We start from the raw sequence: 11,972 nt of genomic DNA on the forward strand, positions 1-11,972 counted from the left end.
TATTGTTTTATTGTGTTGAAAGCCCTTGTCCAAATCCTTTTCCTACCCTAAATGGCAAAATCTCCACTGACCCTATCTTCAGTTGTTTTTTGCTCTTTGTGTGCCTAAAATTAGTCTCCTGATACAGAATTCCCACTCACTGTATGTTTATGAACTACATGTCAGTCTTATCAGTCATTATCAGTTTTCAAGAGTCATCTTGTCCAGCCCCAATGACAGACAAGAGCGCAGGGTTAGCCTCTCAGCGACGTATGGACAACTGCCTGCTCAGAGCCCACCTTCAGTTCCAGGCGATCTCAGGACTGGGGAAACAGATCAGCACTTCCACAGACAGCCCCAACCCTCACGCCGGGTTGTGTAAATCTAATTTGAAACAGTTTGTATGTGTTTTCCTCACTTAACCCCAAATATTTAGCAGCAGCTACTGCCTATTTTCAAAAGTACTTTAGTCTGTTTACAAAAATGTCCACAAAAATATTTGTAATTATAGATTCTCATTGCACTCTCTCTTCCCTTCTTTGTTTTCTTTACTGTCTCTAGTTAGAATATCAAAAGGAGAGAAAAAGAGAGAGAGAGAGAGAGAGAGTTCATTGCACTCTCTCTTCCATTTTTTATTTTCTTTACTATCTCTAGTTAGAATATCAAAAGGAGAGAGAGAGAATGTGAACAGCCAGGGAGGAAAAGGAAGTGAAAGCATAAATGGAAAAGAAAAGGAGTAGGAAATAGGAAAAAAATGATGAAAGAAAAGAAAAATGAAGGGAGGGAGAGGAGGGAAGAAATGAAAAGCAGTCACACTAACTGAGTTAAATCAGATTCAACTATGTCTTATTCAGGTTTCACCTGTGAAATAGACTAATGCTAGCAGCCCGCCAGGGATACAGTGGGAACTGAATGAGATGATGCACATGAACACACCCAGCAAGGTGTCTGGCACGTACATACTTGTGACTGTTTTTGAAGCTGAACTGGAATTTTCCATCCTCGTGAGAAATAAAAAACTCCTCATACGAGCATCAGCCATTAGGAAAGCCCGTCTGAGAGAATTCACACCAATTAGTAGTTTTGAGAAATCACTGCCTTGTGTTTTGTTTGTTAATGGAAGTGTGAGCAGGTAGTCAATTCCATGAACAACATCATGTCTAGAAAGCTCTTACACATTGCCAGAAAATAAAAAGAATTAGTTCAAATTGTCTGGTGATCCTTATCCACCCGCCTCTGTAAATGTTTCAGTTACAGGTGGGAAAGTCACCTATCAAATGCCCGCGATGAAACCGAGAGACAAATTTGGGTACAGGTACACCTCAGAGACATTACAGGCTAGTTCCAGACCACTGTAACAAAGCAGGTATCAATAAAGTGAGCATCACAGTAAAGTGAGTATTGCAATAAAGTATTTTAATCATTTTGGGGGTGGAGGGTCTTCCCTTCAGTTTATGTTTTTTAATGCAACACCTGTGATGCATGATAAAGGGCAGTGCAATAAAATGAGGTCTGACTGTATTTCAGTCAGAAGACTGAGCTTCAGGCAGCTCATGAGCTGCCTCCTCTTTCTTCCTCATCTTTGCACCACTAATAATACTGCCTTCATTTCTTATAGCATTTGCTATTTTAAAACTCTCCCATACATACTCCTTTAATAAGGCTTTGCAGTAGCATTGTTGGATAAACACGGAAGGTGGTACTAACCCGATTTTACTATGAAAAAATATAGAATTTGCAACTCACCAGTGATAAAGTCAGGTCTAAACCTCAATTCTCCAAACTGTTTGTCTAATTCTTCAACTACACTGCACTGCCTCCCCAAGCAACATTTATAAAACATAGGATTCTTCCAGCTTACTGAGGTCAACACAATTGGCCATGAAAATCATGTCAAGAAAATCATTTTCCTAATTCATAACTTTCAAGAAAAGATGTATTTCTAGACACCAGAAACATTATTTGAACCCATATTTTCCCACAGTTGAACTTTCAAATTCCACAAAGGTGAAGTGACCACTTATCACAATGCTGTTAGAGGACTTAGCAAACACAAACTCACTGCACCAGCGCAATTAATATTATTTGACAAGGTAACATAATTCGGAGATAAATGCATTAAAATCAAATCCCTGTGTTGCTCCCTCCTCAGATTTACAGCATGAGCGTGCAGTTACTAGCAATGGGCTTTGTAATCTGGGGAACTCTATTAATGTTTATGTGTTTTGTGTTGCTTTGAAAACAGTTTCAGCCTTTTTCTAAAAGCTGAGCACTGGTTTCTTTATTTGCCTCATGGAACTGAAAAAACAAACAACTCCACAAATATTAAATACATAAATTCCCATTGTAAGAGATGCAGACAATATTGAATACACAGCAATGAGTGAATTCTATTTCACACACACACACCCATGGGGAAGATGGAGAACAGTTTGCATGTTTCCAGTGCCTATGCATTTGCATAAATGTGAGTGCAGACATTTTAAAATAATGAATTAGATATGTGAGGATGCTATATGTATTGTCCTGTAAGTTGATTTTATTTATTTTTCTTTCCTTTTTTCTCCAAAATATGTCTTGGAGATCTCTCAGTATGAATGTATGCATGTGTGCATGTGTAGCTATATGTGCACATGTATGCATGTATACACGTGTGTGTACATACATACACGTAGAGTTTCTAACCACTTTATTCTATTCCATGATACATCAAATAGACTAAATTATTCCATTACCAAGGATAATTTTGGCAGTTTCTGGGTTTTGATGAATACATATGCCACAAAAACATCACTGTGTCTGCATGTCATGACCACATGCTTTTCTAGAACACATTTCAAGGGGTGGAATCCAGAAAATTCCTACATTGCTCTTCAGATTTATAACTATTGATAGGTTTTGTCCAATTACCACTAGAAAGGTTCACCAATTTAAACTCTGTTATGTATGAGGCTATTTACCCCAAGATCACCAATAAAATGAAATTAATCTTTTCAAACTATCCCTTCACCTAATTATGAATGTGGTGAAGTAAGTCATTATTTCTTTCTCATCATCAGGATGTCATCTCTGTAGAGGATAATGTGCTGTGTGTCCTTGAGCAAGGTACTTAAACTTTCTGTGTCTCAGTTTTGTCACCTCTGAAATGAGGGTGAAATAATACCTATTTTTTTTCTGTTTGTCTGTTTGTTTGTTTGCTTCGGGGGCGGGGGGAGGCTGGGGCTGTACATTTTACCTCTTCCAATATGATTGTGTCTCCTTCCCCTTTGGTTGATTCAGTCACTTAACACTTACTTAAGGAGCACCTACAATATACCAGGCACCCTTCCAGTTGCTGGGAACAGAGCAAGGAGACAAGACTAAGTGGTCATTCTCGTGGAGCTGACATCCCAACGGGGAGACAGACAATGCATAAACATGTAGATGTGCAATATTGTATCAGGTTGTGTCAGTGAAGAAAAAATGAAGTAGGGCACACATGTAAGAGGTAATAGGTGTGTCATTTTAAACAGAATGGTCAAAGAAAGTTCCTGTAATGAGTGACACGGAAAGAAATGAGCCTGGGGGCTGAGGGGACAACAAGCAAAGTCCTGGGAGAGGAATGTGATGGACATGTTCCAAGAATAACGTGGTCATGAGAAAGGAATGAGGGGCAGAGAAAGGAGAGAGGCTGAGAGGACCCAGGGACCCGATGCTGAACCAAAGGGTGGAGTTTGTATTTTATACTAAATGCAAATGGGAGCACGCGCACTGGCCGCTGAATTTGCTGAGCTGCTACAAACACAGAGAGCAGCTGAAATTTTAGGCTTCCTCCCTAAATAGATGGCTCGAGTGTGACCACAAGCAGTGCCCACTTGCTCTCTGAGCAAAGCCTCACAGGGAATGGAGGCAATCAGAGCATGCTCCACCAGCTCAGTCCCAGAAGCAAAGCTGAACAGCCATCCAATTGTGGGACCATGCCCCTGACCCGCACGCATACCTCTTTCATTCAGCCCAAAAGGTACACTCAAAGCATGTCTCCTCTCCTCTGATGCCCAGTGCCCTTTCCAGCTGATAAACCAGGAGCAGGAGCCCTGACCATGCCAGAGTGTCGAAAGCATTCCGCACATGAGTATTGAGAGCCCAGTAAGGGTGGCAGCTCACAGCATTCTCCCAGGGCAGCAAGCCTACCTCTGCAGATGGTTCCGTTCCCCACATAGCCCGGTTTGCAGGTGCAGCTGTGTCCTCGGACAGTGTTGGTGCAGATGGCATTCTCATCACAGTTGTGCTGCCCACTGCCACATTCGTCATGCTCTGTACACAGAGGGAAGAAGAAAGAGAGACACCTTTATTTAAGTTGGAATCACCGGTGTTGAAAAAATTAGTTGGGACACCCCAAATAGGAATGACAGTGACTACCGTCCATGCACTGTGACGTTACTGTGTACAATCAGGTTTCTCTGCCTGATGTGGTTGAAATCTCAATGACTCTAAAAGCTGATGTTATTCTCCCCACTTTGCAGGGAAAGTGAGTGTCAGAGAAGTCAAGCGACTTATGCAAGTCCAGGACGGATGTGTGCTTGTCTAAGAACATTCCTTCTTCCACGTTCTGTGAAGGTTTCTGCAAAGGCTCCAAGGCAGTGGTGCTCAACAGGGGGCCATTTGGAGTCCTCTTTACCCCTTGAAACATTTGATGGTGTCTGGAAATATTTTCGATTATCATTATTTGGGATAAAGGATGCCACAAAACCTAGCGGACAGGGGCCAAGGATGCTGCTAAGCATCTTACAATGCACAGGAAAGCCCACCACAACAAAGAACTCATTAGTGTAAAATGTCAGTGGTACCAAGGATGGGAAACCTTTCCTCCAAGGTTAGAAAAAGGGACAAATCTACATGAGAGATTTTATGGCTTCTTTCAAACAAAGAGGGTGAGACTAGAAAGGAAGACAGTTACATAGCCTGGCAAAGGAGCACTGACAAGTGCTTCCCAAAGACTAGCTCTGGTCACAGGGAATATTGGCCAGGCCCAGGCTGTGCTCTGAGTAGAAAAGCAATTTACTCACAAGACTCTCTCTAAGGGCTTTAAGCGGTTTAATTTTCCATAGAATCTGTTTACATAGGGTTCAGAATTTAGTCTCTGGTTTAAATGTGTAGTACTATGGTTATATACAGGATGGGGCAAAGGCAAGTTTATAGTTGTTCATATATAAAATAATACAATAATTAAATAATAATATAAGAATAAACTGTGTTTCACATACTCACAACTGTAAACCTACTTTTGCCCTACTCATATATTCAAATAGTGGTGATATCCTTAAACCACAAGATGTGTGTATGGAAGCGGGGGCGGGGGGGGGGAGATCTAACAGTACACCATGGACTAAAAGATTCCAAGTATGAAATCAAGATTTCACAGACAACTATACTTTCTACTCATAATAAGAAAGTTTAAAGCATCTAAATGATTACTTTGGAAATAAATAAACAATACAGGAAAGACTATGTCTTTTAATCTCTTTAACATCTGCTAGTATAACATTTTAGACATTTTAAGAAGAAAAAAATCAAGTAGGGTTATTCAATCATAAAAGGTTCTAAAGTAAGTGTTGAAGTCCCAGGTAAAAACCCCAACAAAATAACACTAATTGAATAAAAATTAAAATTCAATACAATCTGTTAACTATCATGTACTATTCGATCAATGTAGAAATATCATGTATCTTCATTAATTTCCATTCTAAATTTCGTAACGGAGACCCAGAAATGAGCTGTTTCAGTCATGCAATTAAACTAAAAGCGCACACATTTGACTGGATTTAACACCTTGGCTTTTTCCAAAGGAAAGTCTTCTTTAGGCCTCAAGACCAACCCGAACTGTCAATGAGAAACGTGCACAGGTTAGCAAGCATTGGGAAGGGAGAAGATTTATGAGTGCACACTTCTAGTCTGTGCTACAGTCATTTCTAGCACACTCCCAAAATAGCATAACCCTGTGGAAGTCTGACCAAATTTACAGACCTATCAAGCACCTGGTATGGGCAGCTGCAATACCAGATGGTTTTAGGAACAACAAAATAAAAAGGTCTAAGAACAGAGTTTGACTCCAAGAGCTTTCCCACCTCCTTATTTAAATTCACTTAATAAATAATTATTAGTGTCTGTACTGGGAACACAAAATGAGTAGATACGATCTCAGCTCACGTGAACATTTTAATAGGGGCCACCAGATGGCCATATATAACACAAGGGAAGAGAGATAAGAGTTATAAGTGGGTGACCTTGCATTTTATCATACAAACAAACATATTTCAGAGTCAAAGGGGGTTCTGCTAATAACTATAATGGAATAATAGGCACATAACTCAGGATGACCTAAGCAAATCTACAAGTGTAGTTACGCCAGATAAGAACAAAGATGGACTACGAATTCATTACGGGAAATTTCTGTGAATAGGGAAAAAAGGCTTCTTGTAAAACATAGTACTTGAACTAGTCTTTAAAAAATGGTTGTGATTTTATTAGCCAGAATTATCCAAAAAGGGCACTCCAGAAAAAAAAGAACAGTGTGAAGAAAGGTATTGTTTTATGCAACATGCCAAAAATTTGGTCCCTCCTTTCCAACCTGGTCTTTTTTTCGGCTTTGTTGAGGCATAACTGACAAATAAAATTCTAAGATATTTAAAGCAGCATCGAACAGATTGTGAAACTACAGCAGGAAGGCCGGGGAGGGTTGGGGGATGGGGTGGGGGGGTGGTAAGAGATCAACCGAAGGACTTGTATGCATGCAGATAAGCATAACCAATGGACATAAGACACTGGGCAGTAGGGGAGGCCGGGGGAGTGTCAAGGGGGAAAAAAAGGAGACATATGTAATACTCTGTAATACTTTAAGCAATAAAAGAAAATTAAAAAACAAACAGAAAAAAAATAAAGTGTATGTTGTGATGATTTGATATATTATACATTGTGAAAGGATTCTCTCCTTTGAGTTAATTAACACATCTACTGTTCCTGGTCTTAAATCCTCATATCATTAAAGCAAAGCTTCTTCTCTAATGAGGAGGCCCCATTCTGTCCTGCAAATGTCTGAGTTCATTCCCATTTTGTCATGGTGTTTCCCTGGCTCAAAATATTTTCTCCCATTTGGAAAAACCTGTGTTCCTGCCTGGCTTCACACACCATTCCACACCCACACTCCTGCCATGAAGCTTTCTTCACCCGCTCCTCAAACCACATGAATTTGACCATCTTGAAACTTTTATTACATTTAATATCTTCACCTCTTTGGAAGCAATCACAGCACAATATGTAGTGATACTTATGAGTTTTATCATTAATGTCTTATTAAGTAATTAACTTTGAAGAGAGGAATCATATCATATTTTCTACAACCCTGACATTTTCTACAACCATCACTACTTTACCTAATTAATGATGTTGAGCTCAAAGAAATCCAAGCATTGAGCAAAACATTGTACATACACCATTGAATTATCCCAACAATCATATGAAGTTATGTTTGCTCATTTTACAATGAAGTAACTGAGACAAGAAGACATTAAATAACCTTCCTAAAATCACAAAACTAGTAAGTAGGGGAGCTTGGATTTGTGACTCTAGACACTAGAGGTGACCTCCACATTATTGGGCAGTTGGAAGCAATTTGGGTGTGTTTGAAGCTAAGCCAAGACACAAGGGAATGATTCCATGATGCCAAAAAATGAAGACTGTTTTGTGTTTTCTTTCTATACTGGCCCCAAATACCTACTTAAGATGTGATCTATCCCCAAAGGGCACTTACTAACTTCCTGAACTTGACTCAGCCAACCTATGTCTTAGTTTCCTGATATGTACAAGTGTGCATAATAATAGAACTTATCTCCTGGGATGGTTCTGAGGATTAAATTACTACTGCGGGTAAAATACTTACCACAGAACATCACAACTAAATCCTCCATAAATGTAAGCTATTTTACTGTCACTATTGCTATTGCCATTACTACCACTAGTAGTACCACTTCTATACCACTTGTACTACTATTACCATTACTACTGCAATTACTTGTGAAGAGACTTCATTTTTGGGTGGTGGTAAAAACTGGCTAAGAAAATGTTCTCTTTCCTTTTAGGGTGGTAATTCAGGCAGAAAGGCTGTGAATAGATATGCTTTTGAAGACAATTAAATTAGAACACCTCTGAAGATCCAAGGAAGTATTTGCTTAGATTCAATTATGGTCCCCAAGAAACAAGACAATGGACTGGGAAGGTGAAAGATGTATGCTTAAGATTGTTGATGTGTGACCCAAGTTTGGAGTGTCAGTCCTCTCAGGACAAAGGGTAATGATGATAATAATTACTGTTATGCTGGCTAATACTTATTGAGCGCTCATGAAGCGCTGCCATTGTCACCTAGCTCCTTGCTCCTTTCTCTTTTCTCTTTCACAGGGTAGCTCAGAAGGACTCTAACTAATCCACCTCGGTAACATTGCAATCAATTGCAATCAATAGCCATTGTCAATTAACACATTGTTTTCCTTAGAAAACTAATCAGGACCACACAAGCTACTAAAACAATCAATGCAGCTGTGGCTGCAAATGCCTCCTGTGTAGGGTCTGGCTGGCGTGTAGCTTTCCTTCGTTCAAGGAAATATCTCTTGTACTTTACAAACATATTACTTTAACCTCACTGGGATATGCCAAGCTGGTCTTATCAGTCACATTTTACAGATGGAGAAATTGGAATTTGGATCACATTAGAGGCTTTTCTTATAAGTACATAGGTAATAAGTTTTACATCTGGAACTCAAACTCTCATCTCCTCATTCCTTCTGCATTCTTTCCAAAACCCCACTTAGACCACAGCGTAGGTCATATTTACTTAAAAATAATTGAATCAGGCAGCCACAGGAAACTTAGAAGAAAAGAGCTTGTAAATTAAATAGAATCAGGTAATGATATGTTGATGTGTTTATTTACCACAGAGACTTTGTGAGGGGAAGGGAAAGGGATGTGTTTCAGGAGCTCTCTTTGAGGCAGGCCTTTTGTTTCATAAAGAATTGCTAGAGACACAGTCCCTGGACTGTGAGAAAATATGTACAAAGCATATATCTTATTAGTGCCTTGAATTCAGAATATATAAAGAACCTTTAAAACCCAGTCATAAAAATATAGCCCAATTAGAATATAGAACAAATATTTAAATAGACAATCTCCAAAGAAGATAGCAAATGGCTAATATGCACATAAAAAGATGCTCAACATCTCCAGTAACCAGGGAACTCCAAAGCAAAACCACTGCACAACCACTGGAATGGCTTTCATTAAAAAGACAGAAAATAAGTATTTATAAGAATGTGGTGAAATTGGATCCCTTGTGCATTGCTAGCGGGGATATAAAATATTCGGGAATACTTTGGCAGTTCTGCAAACTATTAAAGACAGGATTCCCACGTATCCCAGCAACTCCATTCCTAGGTATATACCCAAGAAATATGAAACACATGTCCACACAAATGCTTGCACACTGATGTTCATATCAGGATTATTCACAATAGCCATATTGTGGAAAACAACCAAATATTCCACAACTGATGAATGCATCAAGAAAATGTGATAAAGTCATATGACAGTATTCAGTAATAAGACGGAATGCAGCACTACCACATACTACAACATGTATCGTGGATTAACCTCAAGAACATTTTGTTGCCCTAACCGGTTTGGCTCAGTGGATAGAGCACTGCCCTGCAGACTGAAGGGTCCCAGGTTCCATTCCGGTCAAGGGCATGTACCTTGGTTGCAGGCACATCCTCAGTAGGGGGTGTGCAGGAGGCAGCTGATCGATGTTTCTAACTCTTTCTCCCTTCCTCTCTGTAAAAAATCAATAAAATATATATGTTTTTAAAAAAGAACATTTTAAGTGAATAAAGTCAGTCACAAAAGATCATATGCTATGTGATCCCTTTTACATAAAATTTCCAGAATAGGTCAATCTATAGAAATAGAAGTAGATGAGTGGTTACCTTGGACTGAGCTGGAGGTAATGGCGTATGACTGTTAATGTGCATGAGTTTTCTTCTTGGGGTGATGAAAATGTTCTAAAATTAGGTTATTATAATGGTTGTACAACTCCAAAAATATCCTTAAGACCACCAAATTATAAACTTAAAGGAGGTGAACTTTATGCTATGTAAGTTATATCTCAATAAAGCTATTAAAATTATTAAGAAGAAAGTTCTGAAATAAGTTAACACATTAATCTGTGTCATGTTTTAGGACAGTTGATGTAAAGACACAGCAGAATTCATTCTTGGATTAATTGATTTTACACAAATGAGGATTAGAAATGTTAGTTATATCTAAGAACTATGCCATACTTCCTTAATTGAAAAACAGCATTTATTTGATAGCAATATTTTTGAGAAAAGTAATTATGTATAAAATGTATGCATCAATTACAAATGATCTAGTTTCATAAATGTGAAATCTGAACATCTTTGCCTTAGGCTCAAGAACATATGTTATTTATAATCCAACACAGTGCTTGAATTCAAGAAACAACTTTCTAAATCAAAATAAATACTACTCTACACACCCTACTTGCCAGAATGGACAACTAAATCTCATTCATTATCAGGCTCCTTGCCACTCCCCTTTGCCCTCCACAGGAACTCACGATGGTCCTGGAGATCTTAGAGGAGAACTTGTGAAAGAGCTATCTGATTTTTATGCTGGTTACTGACCTACTCTATAAATTGTAGCTTGGAGCCCTGCTAACTCCCTGCTAAACTCAGGTGCTGATATTTTTGCCAAGAGGAGGTCCTCTAGTGTCAGGGCCCTGATTTTTGGGAATACCACAAATCCATTCTCCCCACTCTTCACACTACGTAAAGAACCTACAGATCTCCATCTTCACTCTCCTGGGTCTAAGCTCCTTTAGTTGAGACCACTTTTACCTTCCAAACACCAAACCCAAAACCCCAGTGCCTCCGGTTAGCACAGTCTCATTGACAATGTGGACTAATTCTTTCCATTGGCCAAGAAGCTTTGGGTCCCTGGGAAGCTATCCTTGACTCTAAGCCCTAAGGAGGGTTATGGGCAGAATGATATGATAGTAGGGTTGCAAAGAAGAAGGTGGGGATGAGAAGTGGAAGGAGACTAACTAGTTCCCATCTTTCCTTTGTGTGTGTGTGTGATTTGCATAATATAGTCTTCAATTTTTATTATTATACTTTATATGCATCTTTTCTCATTTCGCCACAGCAGTAAGAAACAAATCACAAAGTAGCAAGTCAATCAAGAGCTTTTCTTCTCAGATATATAGTATTATGTATTAAATATGGCAAGTTCTTTATAGTATTTATTAATCATTTACATGTGATATTTGTACATACATAGAAAGTGTATAAAATGTATGTTAAACTATTAACAATTATTTAAAATAGAGGATGGATAGGGGATAAATGGGAGGTACTTATTCTATTTATTCACTTTGTACTATTTTTATTCATTTATTATTTTTAATTGATTTTTATAGCGAGAGAGAGGGAGGGAGGGAGGGAGGGGAGGAGGGAAGAAGGAACAATGATTTGTTGCTCCACTCATTTGTGCATTTATTGGTTGACTCTTGTATGTGCTGATTGAACCTCAATCTTGGTGCACTGGGACAACACTCTAACCAACTGAGCTACCTGGACAGGACTATTCACCTTGTACTTTTAAATTTTTTACAATCAACATGTATCTTTTATTACTAAATAATGGATGTTTTGGGGGTGTTTTAATTGTTTGTGTTTAGGTGTTTTGTTTTGTTTTAAAAAGAAAATGGTCTCCAGATATATCCAGAAAAGACAAAGCTTTAGCAGTTGACAGACGGGGATACAAATCCCAGAGAGATTTGACAAACTGTCTGCGCTGCAGTTTCTGTGTGTGTAAAATGTGGACAATGATGTCATGACCAATGAGTTGAAAACTTGGTTTAGTCTGTTTCCTAAGACCTGTACAGATTT

The 11,972-nt window shown here is 38.8% G+C and overlaps 1 protein-coding gene across 2 annotated transcripts in view; it reads right to left on the reverse strand.

The window, feature by feature from the left end:
- The window catches only part of NELL1 (neural EGFL like 1), a 687,144-nt gene that overhangs the window by 275,373 nt on the left and 399,799 nt on the right, over positions 1-11,972 (reverse strand). For both annotated transcript variants that reach the window (XM_006753968.2, XM_006753967.2), the window contains exon 13: positions 4,150-4,272. In XM_006753968.2, the coding sequence (XP_006754031.1) occupies positions 4,150-4,272 (123 nt within the window). The remainder of the gene's footprint in view (positions 1-4,149; positions 4,273-11,972) is intronic.

The sequence above is a fragment of the Myotis davidii genome, unplaced genomic scaffold, assembly GCF_000327345.1.
Source record: "Myotis davidii unplaced genomic scaffold, ASM32734v1 scaffold330, whole genome shotgun sequence".
NCBI lineage: Eukaryota > Metazoa > Chordata > Mammalia > Chiroptera > Vespertilionidae > Myotis > Myotis davidii.